The sequence below is a fragment of the Anabrus simplex genome, chromosome 5 (assembly GCF_040414725.1).
Source record: "Anabrus simplex isolate iqAnaSimp1 chromosome 5, ASM4041472v1, whole genome shotgun sequence".
In the NCBI taxonomy this organism is placed as follows: domain Eukaryota; kingdom Metazoa; phylum Arthropoda; class Insecta; order Orthoptera; family Tettigoniidae; genus Anabrus; species Anabrus simplex.
The window spans coordinates 435,388,589-435,415,202 of NC_090269.1; the positions used below are offsets into that span (position 1 = coordinate 435,388,589).

At 40.1% G+C, this 26,614-nt stretch overlaps 1 protein-coding gene across 1 annotated transcript in view; it reads right to left on the bottom strand.

Annotated features, from left to right (window-relative positions):
• The window catches only part of LOC136875073 (zinc finger protein 665), a 169,373-nt gene that overhangs the window by 85,864 nt on the left and 56,895 nt on the right, over positions 1–26,614 (bottom strand). Inside the window, exon 6 of the mRNA XM_068227884.1 lies at positions 20,426–21,109. Within this exon, the coding sequence (XP_068083985.1) occupies positions 20,426–21,109 (684 nt within the window). The remainder of the gene's footprint in view (positions 1–20,425; positions 21,110–26,614) is intronic.

The window sequence follows — 26,614 nt, forward strand, 5'->3', positions numbered from 1 at the left end:
ATGCACGACCTAGCTAAACAAGGGTTTCCCTTAACGCGGCACATGGTGTTTATGACGGTAAAAAAAATTCTGGACGACAAGGAATAAGAACTCCCTAATCGTCCTTCAAAACAATTGTTCAAGGATAACATTCCTGGTGAGAAGTGGTGGCAGTTGTTCTTGTCTCGGCATACTGAGGTAAAGGAAAAAACTGCCGAAGCCTTAACACGCTCACGAGCTGAGGTCACAGAGGCAGGAATAAGAAGTTGGTTCAATGAACTTGCAGTCTACTTAAAAGAAGAAGGCTATTTCCATATTTTAGAAGATCCCACTCGTATTTTTAACGCGGATGAGACGGGCTTTCTTCTTTGCCCAAAGAATGGAAAGGTTATTGGGCTAAAGGGGAAGAATGATTTTTACTGTGTGGAACAAAACAACAGCAAAGAACAGTTGACAGTAATGGCTGCATTTTCAGCTGCCGGTTGGATTGTACCGCCTATGGTATTATATCCATATGTGCGGATCCCCTGCGCCATCGCCCGAAATCATCCTCCAGCTTGGGGAATCGGTGCTACTTCATCGGGTTGGATGACAGGAGAGATATTTTTTGAGTACATCGGGAATCACTTCGTCCCCTCACTAAAGAAGGAAGGTGTCACTTTCCCCATTCTTCTCTTCATTGATGGACACCGCTCGCATCTAACTTTACACACTAGTGAACTGTGTCGAAGCCTGGGAGTAATTCTCGTGAGTCTCCACCCTAACAGCACTCACATTCTACAACCTGCTGATGTGAGTGTGTTCAAGCCTCTTAAGACAGGTTGGTCGAAAGTTGTGAAAGTGTGGAAGTATGAACATTTCCCTCAAGAAGTCACCAGACACACCTTTGCTCAACTTCATTCTACTGTTATCCAAAATACTACAAAAGAGAGCATTATTAATGGCTTTAGAAAATATGGACTTTAGCCATTCGATGCAAATGCAGTAGACTACACGAAATGCATTGAAGTTAGATGTCGTGGAGATAATGAGGAGAAGCAACTGGAGAAAGAACTATCAGGTGTTTTATTTTTGAGGGAATTAGAGAAGAACATTAACTGAGTACGTTCAATGAGTGCTTTCCAAATATTTGGCAAGGAAAGGAAGAAGCATTGTTGCTGTATAACCTTTGGAGATCAAAAAAAGAGAACAACAACCAAATGATGGTGCATCTGAAGGCGAGTGGTTCTCTGAGCTTAATGAACACAGGGCAGCCTCCGCTTCTTCCAACAGTGACTGTAGTGCTGAAGCTAGTTATCAAACTGCAATGAGTGAACCAGAAGTGCTGGAAAAGTTCAAAGACTACAAAACTCCATCTCCTTTCAAAAAATGCTTCTTCTACCCCAAACGTGAGGAAAAAATAGTTAGAAGGAAGCTAAGCCTAAGCCTACCTTCTGTTATTACATCAGATTCTTTCGTGAGTTACCTTGAGAAGAAAGAACGAGAGAAAGTAGAAAAAGAAAGAGAAAAACTGAGCAGAAAGCAGGACAGAGAGGATAAGAAGGCAGAAAAAGCTAAGGTCAAGAAGAGAAAGGTCATTGAAGAGAGTGATGAAAATGCAAATTTTTCGGTGCATGACGAGTCTGATGCTTCCGAGCTTACGATTAGTGAGGATGAGGATGAGGTAGCATCTTCCCAACCTTTCGATGGAGTGGTAGAAAAAGGTAATTTCATTGTTGCAGAATTTGTTTATAATGAGAAGACTAAACGAGAAACGAAGAAGGTCTTCATCGGAGAGGTGGAAGTAAGTGGAGGATTAGTAACTGCAAAATTTTTGAGAAAATCCACCAAGGTTGATAATGTTTATATATTTCCTTATGTTGAAGATGTTCAATGTGTAAATATAAGTCAAATTTTGAAAACTGTGCAACCATACCAAATTGTTAGGGGACGACATTACTTCAGAGGTACTGAGTGCCAGTAATACATTCTTTGTAGTGTTAAGGTGACATTTTTCTTGTGCTTGAGGGTCAATAAAAGTTATTTTTTCTAATTTTTAACATCAGAGGTATTTATTGTTCATAAAGTTGATTTTTCCTTCAGTTCCAACCAGTGTCCAAAACTGGGTGTCCACTACTGGTCTTCAAGGTGTCCACTATTAGCATTTCTGTATTTATTTTACAGATATGTAAACTCAGTAAAACATTAAATATAGAGGAGGAAAAGGATTAGCAGAACTGATGAGAGAAGCCAGTAGGTATCACAATAAAGTATCAAATTATCTCTGATAATGACTGGGGAGTAGCAAAAAATTATTAAAGTTAAAATTTCCTTAAGGGTGTCCATTACTGGGCAGGTTACCCTATAACAATTATCACATGTAACATACCCCTTATAGAATCAGCACGTCTTCTTTCACCCAAGTCTTCCCAACCCAAACTTAGTAACATTTTTGTAATGCTACTCTTTCGTCGGAAATCACCCGGAACAAATTGAGCTGCCCTTCTTTGGATTCTTTCCAGTTCTTGAATCAAGTAATCCTGGTGAGGGTCCCAGACACTGGAAAAATACTCTAATTGGGATCTTACCAGAGACTTACATGCCCTCTCCTTTACAGCCTTACTACAACCCATAAACACCCTCATAACCATGTGCGAACTCTGCGAACCATGTGACCTTGACGCGGTGGGGAGGCTTGCGTGTCCCAATGATGCAGATAGCTGAGCCGCAGGTGCAACCATATCGGATGGGTATCTGTTGAGAGACCAGACTAACGAATGGTTCATCGAAAGGGGGGTAGCACTCTTTCGGTAGTTACAAGGGCGGCAGTCTAGATGAGTGACTGATACGGCCTTGTAATAATACTCAACATGGCTTAGCTGTGTTGATACTGCTACACGGCTGAAAGCAACGGGAAACTACAGCCGAACTACCTCCCGAGGACATGCAGCTCTCTCTGTATGAATGATGTACTGATGATGGTTTCCTCCCGGGTAAAATATTCCGGAGGTAAACTAGTCCCCCATTCGGATCTCCGGGTGGGGACTACACGAGAGGGGGCGATCATCAGGAAGATGGATACTGACATTCTACGAGTCGGAGCGTGGAATGTTAGAAGTTTGAATCGTTGTGGTAAGTTAGAGAATCTGAAAAGGGAGATGGATAGGCTAAAGTTAGATGTAGTTGGTATAAGTGAATTACGTTGGCAGGAAGAACAGGATTTTTGGTCAGGCGACTACGGAATTATCAACACAAAATCAAACAGGGGAAATGCAGGAGTTGGTTTAATAATGAATAAGAAAATAGGGCAGCAGGTAAGCTACTACGACCACCACAGTGAAAGAATTATTGTTGTCAAGATAGACACCAAATCAATGCCCACCACAATAGTGCAGGTCTATATGCCTACTAGTTCAGCGGATGATGAAGAAACTGAAAGAATATATGAGGAGATAGAAGATTAAATACAATATGTAAAAGGTGACGAGAATCTAATTGTGATGGGAGACTGGAACGCAGTGGTAGGCAAAGGAAGAGAAAGTAGTACATTAGGAGAATTTGGATTGGGAAAGAGGAAGTCGGCTGGTTGAATTCTGCACTGATCGTAATTTAGTCCTTGCCAATACTTGGTTCAAACACCACAAACGACTGCTGTATACGTGGACGAGACCTGGCGACACTGGAAGGTATCAAACAGACTTCATTATGATTAGGCAGAGATTCAGAAACCAGGTGTTGGATTGCAAAACTTTCCCAGGAGCAGACGTGGACTCTGACCACAACGTGTTGGTCCTGAAATGCCATCTGAAGTTGAAGAAATTGAAGAAAGGAAAGAATGCAAAAAGATGGGATCTAGACAAGTTGAAAGAAAAGAGTGTGAGGGATTGATTCAAGGAACATGTTGCACAAGGACTAAATGAAAAAGCAGAAGGAAACACAATAGAAGAAGAGTGGAGTGTCATGAAAAATGAAGTCAGTAGGGCTGCTGAGAAAATGTTAGGAAGGAAGAAAAGATCAACTAAGAATCAGTGGATAACTCAGGAGATACTAGACCTGATTGATGAACGACGAAAATACAAGAATGCTAGAAATGAAGAGGGCAGAAAAGAATACAGGCGATTAAAGAATCAAGTGGATAGAAAGTTCAAGGTAGCTAAGGAAGAATGGCTGAAGGCGAAGTGCAAGGATGTCGAAGGCTGTATGGTCCTGGGAAAGGTAGATGCTGCATACAGGAAAATCAAGGAAACCTTTGGAGAAAGGAAATCTAGGTGCATGAATATTAAGAGCTCAGATGGAAAGCCACTTCTAGGGAAAGAAGAAAAAGCAGAAAGATGGCAGGAGCATATCCAACAGTTGTATCAAGGTAACGATATAGATAATTTGGTTCTGGAACATGAAGAGGCTGTTGATGCTGATGAAATGGGAGACCCAATATCGAGGTCAGAGTTTGACAGAGCTGTGAGTGACCTAAATAGGAACAAGGCACCTGGAATTGATGATATTCCTTCTGAATTACTGACTGTCTTAGGATAAACCAGCATGGTAAGGTTATTTTATTTAGTGTGCAGGATGTATGAGACAGGAGAAGTCCCATCCGATTTTCGGCAGAATGTTGTTATACCTATTCCCAAGAAAGCCGGTGCTGACAGGTGTGAAAACTACCGCACTATTAGTTTAGTATCTCATGCCTGCAAAATTTTAACACGTATTAGTTACAGAAGAATGGAAAAACAAGTTGAAGCTGAGTTGGGAGAAGATCAATTTGGCTTCAGAAGAAATGTAGGAACACGTGAAGCAATCCTGACTTTACGACTGATCTTAAAGGATCGAATCAAGAAGGATAAGCCCACGTACATGGCATTTGTGGATCTGGAAAATGCATTCGATAATGTTGATTGGAACAAGCTATTTATGATTCTGAAGATGATAGGGATCGAATACCGAGAACGAAGAATTATCTACAACCCGTATAAAAATCAGTCTGCAGTGATAAGAATCGAGGGCTTTGAAAAAGAAGCAGCAATCCAGAAAGGAGTGAGGCAAGGCCGCAGTTTGTCCCCCTCTCCTTTTCAATGTTTACATAGAACAGGCAGTAAAGGAAATCAAAGAGAAATTTGGAAAGGGAATCACAGTCCAAGGAGAGGAAATCAAAACCTTGAGATTTGCCGATGATCTTGTTATTTTATCTGAGACTGCAGAAGAGCTCGAGAAGTTGCTGAATGGTATGGATGAAGTCTTGGGTAAGGAGTACAAGATGAAAATAAATAAGTCCGAAACAAAAGTAATGGAGTGCAGTCGAACGAAGTCAGGTTATGTAGGAAATATTAGATTAGGAGATGAAGTCTTAATGGAAGTAGATGAATATTGTTAGTTGGGTAGTAAAATAACTAACGATGGCAGAAGTAATGAGGACATAAAATGCAGGCGAGCACAAGCAAGGAAGAGCTTTCTTAAGAAAAGAAATTTGCTCACTTCAAACATTGATATAGGAATTAGAAAGATGTTTTTGAAGACTTTCGTGTGGAGTGTGGCATTTTATTGATGTGAAACATGGATGATAACTAGCTCAGAAAGAAAGAGAATTGAAGCTTTTGAAATGTGGTGTTACAGAAGAATGCTGAAGGTGAGATGGATAGATCGAATCACTAATGAAGAGATACTGAATCGAATTGGTGAGAGGAGATCGATTTGGCTAAATTTGACGAGAAGAAGAGATAGAATGATAGGACACATCTTAAGACACCCAGGACTTGTTCAGTTGGTTTTTGAAGGAAGTGTAGGTGGTAAGAACGGTAGGGGTAGACCAAGGTATGAATATGACAAACAGATTAGAGCAGATGTAGGATGCAATAGTTACGTAGAAATGAAAAGTTTAGCACAGGATAGGGTGGCATGGAGAGCTGCATCAAACCAGTCTATGGACCGATGACTCAAACAACACACAACCATGTGCACAGATCTGTACCCTTCATTTACATTCTCATTTATGTGATTACCCCAATGAAGATCTTTCCTTATGTTAACACCTAGGTACTTACAGTGATCCCCATAAGGAACTTTCACCACATCAACATCAGTGGCGGCTCGTGGTGAAGAGCGACAGATTTAGGAACTTCTTTCTTTCTTAATCTGCTTACACTCCAGGGTTGGTTTTTCCCTCGAACTCAGCGAGGGATTCCACCTCTACCGCCTCAAGGACAGTGACTTGGAGCTTCAGACACTGGGTCGGGGATACAACTGGGGAGGATGACCAGTACCTCGCCCAGGCGGCCTCACCTGCTATGCTGAACAGGGGCCTTGGTGGGGGTGGGAGGATTGGAAGGGATACACAAGGAAGGGGGAAGGAAGCGGAAGTGGCCTTAAGTTAGGTACCATCCCGGGATTTGCCTGGAGGAGAAATGGGGAACCACGGAAAACCACTTCCAGGATGGCTGAGGTGGGAATCGAGCCCATCTCTACTCAGTTGATATCCCGAGGCTCAGTGGACCCCGTTCCAGCCCTTGTACCACTTTTCAAATTTTGTGGGAGAGCCGGGAATCGAGCCCAGGTCTGCGGGGTGGCAGCTAATCACACTAACCAAGGACAAGATTTAGGAACTACGTGTTGTTTTGTACTCGTACCTCGTACCTGTGACTGGCGGAGGGTGCAGCACGTGACCGCGATTTATTGAATTTAATGTTTCGTCATGACCACGAAAAGCTAGTTCTTGCTTACTTAAATAGAGCACTGCATCAATTACCAACTGAAGGAAAAGCCTATTTAAATGTACATTTTCACTGAACTGTACAATTACAATATACAGTCTGGCATTTTCCTTCAGGACATCAGAGATCGTATTTTGGTTTGTTTCCAATGTCTTGAAATCTAGCTGCCGTATTTTATGTTCTGCAGAGTCTGAGTGCTTATGTAAAGAACGTGTTATGTTCAAAAGGGCTGAAAATCCTTCTTTATTCCAAACCTTATTTTTATTGATAAAAGGCAAGCAGGCCCAACAAAACAACTTCTGTAGAGCTGGAGAGGAGCACAACCATGGAAATTCCTTAAACCACGATCGCTTGAAACTAAGATTGTAAGATTTACCGGAATGTTTCACTTCTTTTGTAGCACAAATTTGCAGTGATTCAGTAGGGCGACCAAGACGTAAGAACTTCATTCTGGTCTTCGTTTCTCCAACGTGAAAATGGTGTTTATAATAAAATGCACACTATGTCATAAATAGGATACATATTTAAATAAAACAGCACAACACTACGGATGAACCACGATGTGTAAGTACTCGTACTTCACACAGAATGACGCAGGGAAGACGAAACATTCCGATCTTCCGATAACTTCACTAGTCTAGCACATTCCATGTGGAAAGTACGCGGGTGACGTCACGGTTGTCATGGTAACCGCCAAGCCCAAGCGCTACGAGGGAGCGCTTGGGAGGTAGAGGCAGCTGCGGAATCTCTCGTCTTCACTCAGTCTCACACGCCGTACTGTGGCCGAGAGCCGGCGCTTTCGTGAGTTCCTCTGGTTCTCATCAGGTGATGAGGTGCTCCAAACGCCGTACAATAAAACATTTTCTTTCCGTAAAACCAACAAATGTCAAAAGAAAATTAAATTTAAGTAATTCATTATGGTAAAAGTAAGTGGTGAAGGGGCACTTCACCTACTTCACCTGTAAAGCCGCCCCTGATAAACATAGGAATTAAAACTGAGATGGCTTTTCCTATTTGTGAAATTCACAACGTGAATTTTAACCCCGTTTATCATTATACCATTGCCTGCTGAACATCTCACAATATTTTCGATGTCATCTTGCATTTTCTCACAATCTTGTAACTTATTTATTACCGTACCCTATTCAGAATAACATCATCTGCAGAAAGCCTTATCTCTCTGATTCCACTCCTTTACTCATGTCATTTATATATATACGAAAACTTACACGTCCAATAATATCGCCTTGAGGAATCCCCCCTTAATTATTACAGGGTCAGATACAGCTTCCCCTAGTCTAATCCTCTGCGATCTATTATCTTGCAATATAGCAACCCACACAGTCACTCTTTTCTCTAGTCCAATTGCACTTATTTTGCCAGTAGCCTTCCATGATCCACCCTATCAAATGCTTTAGACAGTTCAATCGCGATACAGTCCATTTGGCCTTACTGGCCTGTAATTTTCAGGTTTACCGAGCTCGATAGCTGCAGTCGCTTAAGTGCGGCTAGTATCTGGTGTTCGGGAGATAGTAGGTTCGAACCCCACTGTCGGCAGGCCTGAAAATGGTTTTCCGTGGTTTCCCATTTTCACACCAGGTAAATGCTGGGGCTGTACCTTAATTAAGGCCACGGCCGCTTCCTTCCCACTCCTACCCCTTTCCTGTTCCATCGTCGCCGTAGGACCTATCTGTGTCGGTGCGACGTAAAACAACTAACAAAAAATTTGGTTTATGTCTTCTGCCCTTCCTTTATACACAGGGGCTACTATAGCATCTCTCTATTCGTTTGGAATAGCTCCTACATGCAAACAATAATCAAATAAGTACTCACTAGCTTTAGTATATCCGAATGGAAAATTCTAAATTCCCATGGAAGGAATTAGATATTTTTCACCAATAGAACATGTCAAAAATATATCAGATGTAAGGCTTTTCAGGTGTTTGCTCTATTAACCAGCGTTTTGTCTTAGCTCTGACACTAGACTCATCAGAGTGGGGTGTGCCAGACCCTACCCACTGATTCTGGGATGTATGCAGGTGAACTTATCAGAAGCCCTTATAACAGGCACAGTCTGATAATTGCATACGGGAGATAAATCTCTACAATGGAATTATTGACGGCCTAGCAATTCCGAATGGAAAATTTTAAATTCCCATGGAAGGAATTAGATAATTTTCACCAATAGAGCATGTCAAAAATATATCAGATGTAAGGTTTTTCAGGCGTTTGCTCTATTAACCAGCGATTCGTCTTAGGTCTGACACTAGACTCATCAAAGTGGGATGTGCCAGACCCTACCCACTGACGCTGGGGTGTATGCAGGTGAACTTATCAGAAGCCCTTATAAGAGGCACAGTCTGATAACTGCATACGAGAGATAAATCTCCACAATGCAATTATTGCCCGCCTAGCAATTCCGAATGGAAAATTCTAAATTTCCATGGAAGGAATTAGATATTTTTCACCAACAGCGCATGTCAAAAATATATCAGATGTAAGGCTTTTCAGGCGTTTGCTCTATTAACCAGCGTTTCATCTTATATCTGACACTAAGTTCAGCTGCATACACCCCAGCGTCAGTGGGTAGGGTCTGGCACAATAAAGCTTTACGGATTGCAAAAGTCTCCGCCGTAAAAGTAACTGTCTCTTATGGAAATGCGCAAATCGGATGGAAAAAAGGCAGCCCTTACACCAGGAAGAGTGTGAATTTTGGACCCATCAGTAAAGAATATTGGTGAAGGGTATTGAACATCCTGGAACATGGCTAGGCGGACGTACTTCCTAGCACCGTGTGTCCCGACCGGGCCAATGGGTTGAGAAGCACTGAATGATGGTGAAATAAGGGAAAGAACATAATAGTTTGCTTGAAAGGGAAGAATGTAATTAGTTGTGGACGGGGTACGAATAATAGAAGTGCGAAGGGAACTAAAGTAATTATATGCCCAGGCAACTGCTGGGTAACGGCGTAGGGGGTACCACTTTCTTGATAGTAACGTACTAGTAATTATAATTTAGGGAGGATTGGATGTGAGGTAAGGGAGAGAGTCCTGAGAATAAGCTTGGAGGCAAGTAATTTTCTCCTCAGATTTAATGGAAATTCCGCAGCCTCGACCAAGGTTGCATTATTGAGGAAGATTGCAAAGCCCCAATAGTAAGTTTAATAAATTGTACCTGAAGTGAGCCCAACTTAGCAAGCTTTTCATTGGCCGCCGTGTCTATGAAACCCTGGCCATAATCCAAGGTCCAACGAATGATGTTTCGATATAACAGTAGCAAAGTACTGGGATCAGGTTACCAAGACCTCTGTCGTAAGGCAAAAATAAAGTTTCTTTGGAAGAGACTTTCCCACAATGTATTGAGCGTGAGAGTGGCATAACAATTTCCTATCGAGGTAAATACCTAGATATTTAGTCGACTGGACAACCGGGATTGAAAAACTTGAACGAGTACAGGCAGGTGATCAGTACGCTGGGACCAAGAGAAAATAACCGCTCTACATTTATCGTAGGCCACTTCTAATTGATGATCGGGAACAAGGCCAGAATTCGCCGGCACAGCTATGACGACATACTTACGGGACCTCCTGGGTAGGAGGGGTTTCGGGTGGGGAGAAATCAAAACAAGAAATTTCGCATTTACTTTCTGTGTCTTCACCTTCTTTTAACTCCCGCCTGTATTTCACCGGCGTCCATTTAACCTATTTTATACGTACTTATTCCACTTACATATTCGCATACTAATACTCATTTTACTTAAGTTTACCTGTCATAAATTCCTGGCGATAGGTCGTCTTGAACCAGCGATCTCCAACTCCGTAGTCCATCAGCTTATCCACTCAGCTAACATTTTACTTGATAATTTGAGGTGTAAACAATGTATATAGAGATACATATAGTACATTACCAGTAATAGAGATGGCATTGCAAAGTAATTAATAATTACCCCCAAAAGATGACTCTGTCGTGACTCTCAACTGTTGCCAACTTAACTTCTACGAGGAACAAGAATACATCAAACTCAAATCACGAGTTTCATTACCGGCAGTGTGATTATTGTTTGAAGAGGGAGTACAACTAAATAACAGACGAAAACAAACCAGTCGTGTGTCGTGTCTCCAGCTCTGCCATAGTCGTGATTACTGTCTTAAGAGGAAGTAGGCTTACAACTAGAAGAAAGCAATTGAGTTGTGTGTCCAGCTCTGCCATAGTCGTGATTATTGTTTTAAGACGAAGTAAAACTAGCCAAAACAACTCCTGTTTGGTGCTGTATCCATAATAGTAATTATAAGAGGGAGTACATCTACGTAAACACAAGAAGTCCATCTTCTGTCCACTCCTCTGTCAACTTATGGTGAGTACCCATATATTCATATCCTGTCTCAGTGATTGCAGTATACTCGTATGTATAGTGTTGCCTTCCCATTCGTGACGTGATCACCAAAAGTGTACTTCCAACAACAGTCGCTGAATTAGCAATGCTGTCGCACCTAACCGAACCTAACCTAACCTCTCACTACCAGTGGTTTTCTGTGGATAACAACCTAACCTGTCACTATCAGTGGTTTTCCGTGGATCACTCCGTTCAATTAGCAACGCTGTCGCACCTAACCAAACCTAACCTAACGTGTCACTACCAGTGGTTTTCGGTGGATCACAACCTAACCTGTCACTATCAGTGATTTTCGGTGGATCACTCCGTTCAATTAGTAATGCTGTCGCACCTAACCAAACCTAACCTAACGTGTCACTACCAGTGGTTTTCTGTGGATAACAACCTAACCTGTCACTATCAGTGGTTTTCGGTGGATCACTCCGTTCAATTAGTAATGCTGTCGCACCTAACCAAACCTAACCTAACGTGTCACTACCAGTGGTTTTCTGTGGATAACAACCTAACCTGTCACTATCAGTGGTTTTCGGTGGATCACTCCGTTCAATTAGCAATGCTGTCGCACCTAACCAAACCTAACCTAACGTGTCACTATCAGTGGTTTTCGGTGGATCACCCCGTTCAATTAGCAATGCTGTCGCACCTAACCAAACCTAACCTAACGTGTCACCATCAGTGGTTTTCGGTGGATCACTCCGTTCAATTAGCAATGCTGTCGCACCTAACCAAACCTAACCTAACGTGTCACTACCAGTGGTTTTTGGTGGATCACAACCTAACGTGTCACTACCAGTGGTTTTCGGTGGATCACTATCTAACCTGAAACTATCAGTGGTATTCGGTGAAACACAATTGCTTTCGTAAGGGATGCTAGAGACCTGTTGGTCTCTTCGCGGTTCTAACCTGGGGGCTTCCCTTTGTTTGTCCCCAGACCGATGGTTTTGCCACTAGCCGGACCTAACCAAACGAGACCAATGCTTTTCGTACTTGCCGGACGTGCTTAATACTCCTAAAGTTTTCGCGACATCAAGTCAGCCCCATCATATCGTACCGTTAATACCTATTTCACGAACCAACTAGTCAAGTTGTAACCCAATCTAGTGCCTGTGAATTGTGTTATGCAGTCTCAAACAGCTAAATATAACAGACCATTAATTCATACATTTAGCGGCCGCTACAAGTCCCTTCGAATTATCCGCCATGTTTACAAACATCAGCTCGCCAAACACGTCATATAGACGCACAAGCAGCGGCCGCGGAGCCCGTGCTCGCCCGTGCCGGCGGATCCTGGACTTATACCAAGGTGTATTTTCTCCGTTAAAAAGTGATTGTGGTTGTTGCGAAGGTAACCTAAAGTTCTGTTTGTACCTTTTCATTTATTTAATTCCTTTCTTACCAACCGGCGGTTTTTGATTTGATTTCCTTTAATTAAAGTGTTTAGTTCAACTTGAATTCTATTGGAAATTTACTGTGGATTCAAACAAGTTAATTTAATTTAATTTGTTGTTGTTTTAAGATAATTTGATTCATATTCCATTTCAAACTGATTTAATTTCAGTTCAGGTAACCTATATTTAATTTTGTTAAATCTTCGAGGATGACCTGTAATTTATTTTACCTGTTCATTTCTCCTTGAGTTTATGAATTATATTTTTTCTTTAAAAAAGGAAAGATTTGTCTTGTTTCTGCTCTATAACTATTTGACACACTGACAGTCGGTTGCTTGGTCCACCAGTTTGTTGTTTTTTACCACCTGGAGGTAAGTTTACTCTGTTCCTATATTCTTTTCATTTTGTTCAGGATGTGTAGTGTATGTGATGCTTCCTGTTTTGTTTCTCTTGCACTGGACATTTTATCCTGGGTGGTGCAGTTTTACTGCCGATCAGCTAAGTTGGTATGAGTTACCTAGCTGGTGGGGCAAGTTATAACGCAAATACAATACTTACTGTACTGCATGTCACCATTCGACAAGACAAGTTCAGATATAAAGAAAGTCTAAAATCTGCACCTTATCAATACATTAGTTTATTTACTCTAAATTAGTAAATTGGTCAATACCGGTTTCAATCCCTCGGGGATCATCTTCAGTTGACACACAAAAAAAAGAATTTATAAAAACATCACATATGAAAGGTTACATTTGGTGACTATTTCAATTAAATCAAGTGTTGAAAGTTATGTCATTAAAGTACTAGTGAGTACATCTTAGTTTTTTAAAGTGCTATTGTATGAGGTATATTGGCTCACTGTGTCTAAGCTTTTTGTACATATAATGGGTTCTACACTTATTCACATCTGGTATTGATAATATTACATTCAATATGATTAATTAAAACATTAACAAATATCTTACTAAAATGGTAAAATATATACATCATTTGTTTAAAAAGTACTTATTGTTAGTCTTTTTGATCGTACTACACAGTATTACAAAATATGGAATAAGTTTTTTCACTCATACACATTAGTGATAATGAGTCCATTATAGAGTCTTAAAAGTATTTTGTTGTAAAGGTATATCACAGCTTATTGATTGTTGTGATGTCAATAAGACATAATTTCACTTTGTATTAATGGTTGAGGTATTCCACTTTAAAAAAAAGTCCATTGGAGTAAACATAGGAAAAGCTTAATTAAAGGGTTAATTAAAAAACTATCCTTCATTACTAAAAATACTAGTATGTGATACCTTATTAAAATGGATCCTTCATTTCTAAAGTATTGATATGTGATACCTCATGTGTTTGTTTTATCATGTATAAAATGGGGTTTACATTTCTAAACAGTAGTACTGTAGGTTGTTACCGTCTATAATACATATGTAATATTACAATCTGACATAGCAGCCAACTGAAAATGTTTAAAGTATAATCTAATGGAATGGGACCAATTCCTTCTTTTTACTGTTTGTTTTTCACTTTCAACTGGTGGAGTGCATAACATATGCGTATTGTGTTAGACCTATATTATTGTTGAATTTGTTGCAATTTGTAAACTGCTGTTTTTGGTGAAGTATCTTAGTCCATGGATGTCAATAGGAAATTGTTAGTGTGTCGTTGCTGGTTGAATGGTGACTGTTGCAAAATGAAGCTCGTTTGAGGTGCTGTGCGTCTTGATAGAATATAAATTTGCACTATATGGTAATGGCATGAAGGCTTCTGTGTGTTGTAGATTAATTATGTTGAATGTTGAGACTGTATGCTTTGCGTGGCTGCCTGTCAAGACAGCTCGAACGAGCATCATTTTGCAACAGTCACCATTCAACCAGCAACGACACACTAACAATTTCCTATTGACATCCATAGACTAAGATACTTCACCAAAAACAGCAGTTTACAAATTGCAACAAATTCAACAATAATATAGGTCTAACACAATACGCATATGTTATGCACTCCACCAGTTGAAAGTGAAAAACAAACAGTAGAAAGAAGGAATTGGTCCCATTCCATTAGATTATACTTTAAACATTTTCAGTTGGCAGCTATGTCAGATCGTAATATTACATATGTATTATAGATGGTAACAACCTACAGTACTACTGTTTAGAAATGTAAACCCCATTTTATACATGATAAAACAAACACATGAGGTATCACATATCAATACTTTGGAAATGAAGGATCCATTTTAATAAGGTATCACATGCTAGTACTTTTAGTAATGAAGGATATATTTTTAATTAACCCTTTAATTAAGCTTTTCCTATGTTTACTCCAATATACTTTTTTTTTAAGTGGAATACCTCAAACATTAATACAAAGTGAAATTACGTCTTATTGATATCACAACAATCAATAAGCTGTGATATACCTTTACAACAAAATACTTTTAAAACTCTACAATGGACTCATTATCACTAATGTGTATGAGTGAAAAAACTTATTCCATATTTTGTAATACAAGTGTAGTACGATCAAAAAGACTCTAACAACAAGTACTTTTTAAACACATGATGTATATTTTTTACCATTTTAGTAAGATATTTGTTAATGTTTTAATTAATCATATTGAATGTAATATTATCAATACCAGATGTGAATAAGTGTAGAACCCATTATATGTACAAATAGCTTAGACACAGTGAGCCAATATACCTCATACAATAGCACTTTAAAAAAACTAAGATGTACCCACTAGTACATTAATGACATAACTTTCAGCACTTGATTTAATTGAAATAGTCACAAAATGTACCCTTCCATATGTGATGTTTTTATAAATTCTTTTTTTTGTGTGTCAACTGAAGATGATCCCCGAGGGATTGAAACCGGTATTGACCAATTTACTAATTTAGAGTAAATAAACTAATGTATTAATAAGGTGGAGATTTTAGACTTTCTTTATATCAGAGTATCAATCAATAAGGAAATGTAGCTGATAGACTATGAAAGACAAGTTCAATCCTGTTACATTAGCACACATTAGAACTGATTGTACAAGCTAATGCTGCATGCCTTCATCCAACAAGCCAAAACATGTTGATTATTAGTGTTCAGAACAGAAGAACTTATAACATAAAACATTATAAGATTCGAACTCGCTACTCTTTTTGTAATACGTGGGTTATGGGATTAATTTCTATGTTGATACAAAGGCACTTCTATGCAATCAGCGCACACAAATGGAATTGATTTTAGAACCTGCAAATATTGAATGTTTCCATCCGACGTACAGTTCTACTTCCACTTAATCCCTACCACTGTGCAGATAAAATTATTTTACTACATAGCAGGGGATCCCATGAAAAAACTCTCCTAAAGAGATGGATTTTGCATGATTGTAACACATGCAACAGAGAAAGAAATCAGTATAGTTTTTGATCTCTGATTTAGTTACCGTAACAGAATAAAAGATCATTCCACTGTCCAGATAAAATTATTTCACTACTTAGCAGGGGATACCAATGAAAAATCTTTGTCCAACATCATATTGTGTTAACACGTTGAGTGCCATACGACCCCATATGGGTACGTGAGTAGTCAAGTTTTTGAACTTCACGTCCCCATATGGGGTCGTACGTTCGTTCTAAATCGAGAACTGTGCGAACCCATTTGGGTGCGCAGTAAGTATGTGATTCGAAGCTGCATAAGTTATCTTCCTGCCATCTGCTGGTAGTCTATTTAAGTACGTGGATAGTCCACCTTCCATTCCTCAATTCCTGTTTTGGCGCGACCCCATATGGGTACGTCAAGAGTGCTTTGTAGGGTGACAAAATCATTGTCTATTTCGCGCACGGATTGTTTATGTAAGTGTTTAGTGCTGTGAGATTCCTGTTGTTTTTTAAGTCGTTACGAGTAAATCGAGGGGTAAAGTACTTAGTACAGAGAGTCTGGACGATATATCGAACAAGTCGAGCAATGATGTAAACGAAGTATATAGTTACAGTGATTTTGAACCAAGTACAGAGCAAATAGCGATCTCGCACGTTCATCCATATTGATCAATTATAGTCTTCAGCATACACATCCCCACTTTATTCCGGGTTTCCAAGCCAGCTGTTGCAACAATTCTGACCGTCTTCAACGATATAGTCAGTGGTTTCCAATGTTGCACAACCATCGCTGCTAGGTTCTCTTACTCAAATTAAATATTATACAAATGAAATTATATTCTTATTCAATATTCCGTAACTACTAATTCTTCTTATAACACTATTCTCTTACATCCTAATTAACCAAATTTACATGATTTTCACTACTTTATATAACAACATTTTATACGAAAATTTCCTAACGTAAAATCGGAAGATCGTCATTTACAAATATTTCCTGACCTAAAATCAGGGATCGTACCTTTTTACGGCTCCAGTATGAACAAGCTAACACAACTCTCATAATAAACAGCATATAACGCGTCCCTGCAAAGGAAGAAGTATGACCGAGCGTTGGGACAGTAACTACTGTATAAGTGCGACCCCATATGAGGGCGCGTGTACGTGTACAATTCGTAATGACCAATACGACCCCGTATGGGGTCGCAATATTTTACCTAATATACATAATAAGTTGACCTAATATATCATAAATACATCCTCATTTCAGCGATCATTTGCTTGGTTGAGCCTGTGAACGCTTTGGCACCAGGGAGTAACTCGATGTTATTAGCTCACGGCACTAGGCGGCAATCCTATGAAATTCGGTCTGGCACTCAATGTGTTAAGGAGAAAAAATCATGGATTCAAGTCCTGTTCGCACACCATAGTTAGAATTTAAAAATCATGGGATTCAATTTTTGTTCACAAGGGGGAGGAAGAGGAGCGCGATTCCTCATAAATCAATAATCACTACCACCATGGAGATAAAATGTGCTGTGAGAGGGATGGGAAATACATATATTGTTAACTTACCTTGTTTTTAGGGATGGCTTCTCAGGCGACACCCATTTTAGTCTACACATACAATAGGTGTTTAGAACACTGATTTTTTTATTGTAATATTTTAACCTTATAGAACTCAAAACTAGAGACATTTCAATGTCTACTCTCATGTTGACAATACCTGATGAAAAATAGGAAACCACAAAAATCTATCTGACGAACCGCACAAATCTACTGACATCATAGGTTCTTCCCACTCTCTTTCACTTTCAATGCATGCCCTAACTGTGCAGCCAATTTGCTTGGTGTTGCAATGGCAATGCTACTTTTCTGTATGATTATTATTACTCTACAGCTACGCTAGCATCTGACTGGTGTAAAAATGTGAAACCATATTCAGGACTGCTGATAGTGGTGTTCCAACCTACTATTCCCCGAATGCATCCTCATAGGTAAGTCACCCAAACCGGGCAGCCAGCAACCACTGCTTAGCCCGACCGAGGGATTTAGAGCACCCCAATATGAATTATAGTCACATACCATATATTTACATATAATCTCCAATACGTGAGTGATGGACTGCATTCAGTAAAAGAATGTGAACATTCTACCTGCTTGTTGATACCATACCGGATGTAAGCCACGGATCGATGTCAGCATTTTTACTACTCTACATAATTCGGCCCAGAGTTCAATATCTGTCAGCAATTTACACTACAAGATTTTGCGTGCACGTTGCTAGCATACGAAGCACTTACTATGCAGTGTAGCAAAAAATATTCCATTCTTTTACTGAATGCAGTCCATCACACACATATTAGAGATCATATAAGCAAGTATAAGAAATATCACACAAGTGCAGTATAGCATGGCTTAGATCTAGACCTTAATGTATTCAGCGATAAATCTGCAGGCCTTCAGCAACACTCGCCATAGTTCTCCATGGTTTTATGAAAAGCAAAATAATAGGCTGCTCACTGTTGTATTTAGGATAGGCAGGAAGTACTTCTACCAACACGCAAGGGATATACAAGTTGAGAATCACTTTTGCTTCATTCTAAGATAATATACACTGACCACACATTACCTCAAAATCTGCAGGCATTTAACAGCAATCGCCAAGGTCCTCCACGGTTTTTCGAAAAGCTAAATAATAGGTTGCTGACCTTTGTATTTACGATAGGCAGGAAGTTCTTCCAAGTCAGCTCTTACAACAGGTAATGGATACACAAGTCTAGAGCTCCCCTTTTAGACAATAGGCAGGGAATTCACAAGTTCAGAATTCATTTTACATCATTCTAAGTTAATGTACCCTGAACATGCATTATCTCATCTGCAGGCCTTCGCCAGCAGTCTTCAATGTCCTACAACACGTAGCTTACGATAAGTAGGAAGTACTTCCGTTAACAGGCAAAGGATACACACGCATAGATGTGCTCAAACGCGTTGCGGTGTTCGGTAAAATCAATAATCACCACCACATCACACTTCACTGTACACACTTAAATTAAATGCACGCATATGCTTGCCTGGTGATGAACAATACATACAGAACGCCCCCTTTAGGTGACTTTTACAGCAGGCAGGGGATATCCATGCTGAGAATCCTTTTTAAGACTGTAGCACAGGCAGGAGGTGCTCTCAATGTGTTGCGGTAAAATCAATAATCACCACTACAATCACACTGCACAGTACAAGACTTAAAATACACGCACGCATTCCCTTAAATGGGGATGAACAATATGGAAGGGAAAGCTTGCAAATAACAACAGAAAGGGATAATCACTTAACACTGTGTACATTCAAAGTGATTATTTGCTTGTGCAGAGCTGTAGCTGGCAATAAGCTCTGCAACAGGAAAAGGGGTTTTAAATTACTGCAGATGCACTCTTGCTCACTGCATGTGTGTGTATGCACTGTCTGTCTTCGTCATGCATCTCTCTAATATATAAAAATATTGTAATAATATCTGACAACAACTTGTTCGTAACATATTCATAATCAAATTTTTACGGCCTGGAGGAGATTGTGCAAAATAGTAGCTATCTGCATCTTCCTTGTGCTACCGGGCTCAGACCGTTGAGAGTAGGCTAGCCCATCACCTTGACGGTTTAGGGGTTGTTGCGCAAGATGGCGGATATATCCACCTTCCTTGTGCTACCGGCTCAAAGCATAAAAAGATTATGGTAGCTAGCTGCACGGTTTGGGTGACATAGCTATCAGCATGCATTCAGGATATAGTGCGATCAATGGCCGGGTTCATTGACCTCGGGTATTGACTCGGCAGAAATAATGTTGACGCTAAGGTCCAGAACCAGCTTTGCTCTCCCGGTAATGTGAACTTTCTTAACATGTAAGTGAGAGCAAATTCCACAGCGTTAAATTGGGGTCAACAATAAAATTTCTACCTCTTAGCAAGTTGACTCTCTGATGTCCATACTGTGGCATAATAAATATTTCAAGCGAAGGATTATAGTCAATACCTCATATATTATTGCTGTTACGTGAATTGGAATGGACTGCTACTTATATTCACCTAAAACAACTTTCAAAGGTAAATAGACACTTATTTAAAAATACAATATATTTGTTTGATCCAATTCTGATACAAGCTACTTATAGCACACAAAAAGCGTCTTCTTCAGCCTGCACACATGGAACATTCTCTAAAAAGTCACATCTGTGGCCAAGTTCTTGAGTCTTCACTGAAATGATGGCTATTTTTATGTGTCTTATTATCTATTTTACTCTGTACATGTGTAGAGCATTCATCAAGAAGGTATGTTGGATATTTGAAATTATTATTATTATTATTATTATTATTATTATAATTATACGCGAACTATTCACATGCTTGAGTCCTAGAGACTTCCAGGGTTGTTTATATAATCAATTCCGCAGCCAGATGTTTGGTTGGATTAGTATTGAGGAAAGCACAGTGCTTCGTTCGTATGATTTACCACAAAACATACAGAAGCGAGGCCTCACGCCAGTTTGAGTCGACATAGGCACTTTTAAGTTCTACGACTGGATAAGTTATAGCATTACTCACAATACGTTTGCCTTCCGAACCACACATGCCCGAATTTGTTTCAAGTGTTTGGCTAGTAAGTCTTTCCGTCTGAAGGCCTTGCCACAGATATTACAGAAGTACGACTTATCACCTGTGTGCCTACGCAGGTGATTGTTTAGATCGCCTTTATGTCCGTAGACCACTTCGCAAATATTGCAGGAGTATGGCTTCTCCCCTGTATGCGTACGCGAGTGAATTCTCAATTGATCCTTCCTCCTAAAGGCCTTGCCGCAGATAGTGCAGCAGTGCGGCTTAATACCTGCGTGTGTGATTTTGTGTTTACTTACGTCGCCCCTCCGTCTAAAGGCCTTCCCACAGATATGGCATTTGAACGCCTTCAAGTCTGTATGCACCCGCATGTGTGTGTTTAGAGCGCCCTTCTGGCAAAATGACTTGCTACAGATATTGCACGAATACGGCTTCTTGCCTGTATGAGTCCGCATGTGGACGGTCAAATAGAAAGGAGTTCTGAAAATTTTCTGGCAAATTTTGCATACGTGCAGTCCCCGGGCCATGTGGATCTTGACATGCTCAGACAGGTTGCTTCCGCTAACGAACAGCTTTCCGCAGTGATCGCAGTTGAAGGGACGTTCCTCTTCGGCTCTCTTGAGATGTCTGCCATACAGAGGTGGATGATTTTCGTAGCTCACCTCTGGGCTCGATCTACAATGACAAATAGAAACAATGTGATCAATAGATCAGCAATCAACTCCTCTACAAGTCTCACATAGAGGAACTCCTACTGAACAGTCACTCATTGATATCCCAAGCGGAGTGCTCATTACTAATGACCATCACATTCCTCACGTGAATATCATCTCAAGTCAAATTCAGAGTGCAGTCGTGAATATCAAAAGCTCTTGCTTGTTACGAGGAAGTGTTGTGTCTTTTCACATGAATGCCAAATGTAACAATATAATGCACAATAATCTTCAGACAATTTAGTAATGTACGAGCTCATGGCCTACGTCATTTAAAGAATTAACGTGAAGTGGTCTAGGTGAAAGGAGAAGTACAAGCTCTTATCGCCAGCAAAAAGAATTTCTACTCAAATCCTTAAAAAAAACACTACTCCCCTACATAAGGGACAGAATATGTTCTGGAGTTTTGATCTTGTTCAACCAGACTAGTTTTTGGCAGGTGTGTAATTACTTTTTGTAAAAGCCCTTGTCGTTTGAGAGAATCCCAGTGTTGCAGGTACTAATAAAGTTGAGAACATAGTTTGCCAACTATCAGCCATGGCAAATAGTTTATAAATATTATTAAGTGTGGCACAAACATACTATTTTATTACGATTCTCAGGTGGACGGGGAGACAAGTGACGATCCCTACGCAAAATAGTAGGAAGTGTCATATTGTGCAACATAAGTGAGAATAATGATTTTTCCTTTGTTTTGAATTTAAAGCTGTATGCTAGCGCAGGGAAATTTATGTACATGCGAATGAACGAATAATTGGGAACTGTTCTACGTTCTTTTGATTACAATTACTAGTATTAGCATGCATATATGTGTGAGTAGTTTTCTTTACCTCGCACCAACACAGACAAGTCTTATGGAAAAATGCGAGAGAAAAGGCCTAGGAGTGGAATAGAGTCAGCCATGACCTTAAATAATGCACAGTCCAAGCATTAGCCTCGGTGTGAAAATGGGAAACCAAGTAAAAACATCTTCAAGGCTGCCGCTAGAGGGGCTCGAACCCACTAATTCCCGAATGCAAGCTAACAGTTGCGCGCCCCGTAACCGCACAGCCAACTCACCCGGTGTACAGTTTCTTGGTAAGTTGTAATTAGATCTCATATAAAAGACATTCCTACGGAAAGATAAATGACGTAAGTTACCGGTAGCAGCGTATGAAATAACTGATGTCAGAAATGGGATAGTCTTAGGACAATTCGCGACCGTTAAAAGATAGTACGATATAAGGAAGAAAATACAAGGAATGGTGGCTTTGATGAATGTAAGTTTGAACGATATAAATGTCACCGATCTGAATTGCGAGCTGGGAGAACGTCATGAGGATATTTCGGAACCAAGGTCGTGTTACGGTTAGAAGCAGAAGGTGAGGATATAGATAGAGGCCTTTTTAAATAGCGGGTGTTGGTAACATATTTGCAAAAGCAGGGAGAACGTGATAAGGATATTTCCGGAACCAAGGTCGTGTTACGGTTAGAAGCAGAAGGTAAGGATATATATAGAGATCTTTTTAATAGCGGGTGTTGGTAACATATTTGCACAAAAGTTTTCGTAGAATGTTCTAAAAAGACAAGCCGAAAATTTTAGTTTATTGGAGAAAAAGCCAGCGAAATGTTCTCAGAAATAAGTTCAAATTTATAGATTTGTAGAAGCCAAGATAATTAAAATTGATCAAGGACTAGAACAAATAGAAACTGATGTACAGCGAACAACAACTGCTACAGAGGACTGATTTGTATTACTTAAAAAAAGTTCATAGGAATGAACAGGCCTGCCACTGAATTCAGAAAAAAATCCCGAGCATGTTGCAGGGATGGTGTGTGTGAAACTAGTACCTTACATGTTAATACTCCGTGATCTACGTATCTAAGGCAATTTGAGGCCACAGCTGCCGCCAATAGGTGGACTAGAGAAGAAAAATGCACTGCCACGGTTATTGCGCAGCGAGGTGATGCGTTAAATATACTTCAAGCGATTGCAGACATTGAGGTATCTAATTATAATTCCCTGGTGGCCCGATTAGGGACGAGGTGCGATGATAAAGACCTTCAACAAATTTACCATAGTCAACTTCGTAGCGGGCACCAAAAACCTGGCGAGTCACTACAAGGATTTGAGGCAAACATCACGCATCTTGCTATACGGCTTATCCTTCACCTATAAACGATTACATAGAAAAGCTACATGTAGAGTCCCGCGTGATGGATATATCTGACCCAGAATTCCAAACAGCTCTTTGTCTGGCACAACCATATAGGTTAAGTGATGCGCTGGTTCATGTACTTTAATTCGAGGCTGCTACACAGGCGTCGAATCTACAGGCGCAGCATTGACGGCTGGATGAAGAGGAGACTCTAGACGGAAAGGTAAAAAGTATAGTTTTGATAAGCCAGTCCAATGAGGATTGACAATCTCGAAGACGGAGAATCGCTGTTGAAGTTGTGGTGAGCTTGGACAGGTCTGCAGCTGCTGCAATAAAGACTCAAACTTTTTGGAAAACTAAAAAGGGCCCGTGCTAATGGGCCAGCATGGTTTGTCGGCCCTGCTGCTCCAAGAAAAGTGGTACTTGTCATTCCGCTCGTGCGCCAGTTAGACAGTATTTTTGTCGACGGATAAGTCAATGGTTTGGCTCGTACTTCGCTTCTGGATACCGGCGTCAAACCTACGCTGTAAAGAAGGACACCTGAAACCAGCGACAAGTTTACTGAAAACCACTACCGAAGACCCAGTGAACACGTATGGCGAGAAATAAATCAACATCGGCCTAAGGAGCAAGCAGTAGTGGATGGTATTCTTGGGATGGATTGAATGACTAAATTTGAGCTCGCAGTGGATCGGGAACCAGAATGTTCGTAATTTGCAAACGAAGAAGTCATTCATCACGGATGAAGCAATCCAAGTATTCAAATTATTTTAAGTAGAGACGAGCTACTTCACCCCAGAAGCGATAAAGTGATCGTGGTTCAAATGGATAACATAGACAGACAAGCGATGGGAAATATCGAGCCCTTTACCGAAAAGGAATTCTGCCCAGAACTATTGGAGGGAAGAGGTTTTGTAAATGCTAAGGGGCCTACTTCATTCAGAATGTTGAACGTAAATGATTTTCCAGTATCATTGTAAACCGGGATAATCCATTGTTCGTGGGGACAGCACAAAGGACACCCTGGATATCGATCACCTTTCAAAATTAACTGAGACCTGAGACATACTAAGCTGACGCAGGAGCTTCTTTTGCTGGTTGCTTTACGTCCCACCGACATGAATGCCATGCTTTATGCCAGGGCAAGGAGTACTCGTGAATGAAAAAAATTGGAAACTGTTCTATGTTATTTTGACTAACATTATTAGGATTAGCGCGAATGTGTGTGTACAGTTCACTATGTAAGTTGGTAATGAGATTTACAATGTATCGTGCCATAGAAATTCCTACGGAAAGAAAATTGACGTATGTTACCAGTTTCCATGAATGTAACAATAAGTGTTGTTATCGTACGAATGTAGCATTCTACTATATCAAAATTTGGTCATATCTCATTACATAGCTTACATATGCAATAAAACAGAGCCGCACTAAATATAAAACATTAAGATTATACATAGAAGTTCATACTCATTACCATGTATTACATCACTATGTGTCTTAATTGCTTTCTTTAACAGAGGCCGTATGCAACATGGAAACCACTCATCATCATCAGTCTACCGCCATAAGGCAGGTCTTCACATGGCAGCTCTCCACGCAATCCTGTCCCTTGGCACCCTCTTTGTTTCCTCATATTTGTATTCTATCCTGATACTGTCCAACATCTGATCTCCTCTCCATCTTCTTTGTCTTTTTGCATTTACTGCTCCTTCTATAGCATCTAGTAGCAAGCAACTCTACTCATCCAATGGCCAGTTCAATTGTGCTTTCTGTTCTTGATTACTTTTAATGTATTTCTCTCTTCCCGAACTCTTCTCAAAGACTTATTCATTCTTTACTTTTTCTATCCATTGTATACTTTCTATTCTCCTCCACAATCCACATCTCAAATGCTTCCAGTCTTCCTTCGTCCTCTTTTCTCAATGACCATATCTCAGCTCCATACAGCGCCAAGCTTCATACAAAGCACTTCACGAATTGCTTCTTCAAGTCTCTATCCATGTCCCCACAAAAATATCTACTCTTCTTATTAAATGCTTCCTTCGCAATCGCAAAACGAGTTTTCACCTCTCGACTGCAATTCATGTCCTCTGTTATTACACTTCCCAAGTATTTAAAAGCATCCACATGTTCTATTATTTCCTGCCTAACTTAAAGGTTGTCTCCACATTTCTTGTGCTTATCATCATACATTTTGCATTTTCTTCTTAATTCTCATTCCAAATTCTTCACAGACAGCATTTAGATCTGTTAGGACCTCCATCATACAGTAGCTCATTCACTCTCTGCCAGTAGGACCATGTCATCAGCAAATTAAATACATTCCATTCTCCTACCACCAACTTTCATTCCTATTTCTCCACTCATGTATTTCTAGATAATCTCCTCCAAACATATGTTAAAAAGTAGGGGGCAGGGGGCAGACAGCAGCCTTGTCTTACTCCTCTTCCAACTATGGATTCCTCTGTCATCTCATTCTCTATTGCAGTCTTATCTTCTGCTGTAGATACAGATTCTTAATCAGGCTTCTCTCCTGGTCGACTCAGTTCCTGCTTAGAATGTCCATTACACTTTTCCACTGTATGTTATCAAAAGCTTTTCTCCTTCAATGTATCTCTCACCAAATTCGTACCGGGGAATTGCACTAGAGAACAACTTTCTCAAAATTCTGACGAATGTAGTGAAGATAAGACTAACAGAAGAAATCGACAACAAGATCCCAGAGAAACAATTTGGATTCAGCAAAAGCCGAAGCACCCTCCATGTAGTTAAGAACATCATAGACGACATCGAGGAGGAAATAAGAATCCCAAAAGGAAAATTCCACGCAGTATTCGTCGATTTTACAAAAGCGTTCGACAATCTCAACAGGACCTTAACATGCACCAAACTAGAACAGATGGTTGAACAAAACAAGGAACTAAACGCCTTGATACACAACATCCTGAGTAAAAATACCATCATAATTTCAGACAACATAACAACCTCGCAAGAAATTATACAGACAAATGGAGTGGTACAAGGAGACCCCTTTAGTCCCCTTCTGTTCAACGTAGCCACACATGACGTGGTCCAAGCAATAAGAACTTCCGCTCCGTCCCTCAAGATTTATATATACGCTGACGACATGGTGATGGGTTCTCACGATACTAACGAACTCCAGAAAGGAATAAATGCTCTAGGAACATGGGCTGAATACAACGGACTGCAAATAAACGCAGAAAAGGCTGTACACATGGTCCACAACGGACAAAATTTACCTTAAACATGAACCTCTACAAACTACGAACAGCTTCAAATATCTGGGCGTAACGGTCCAGAAAACA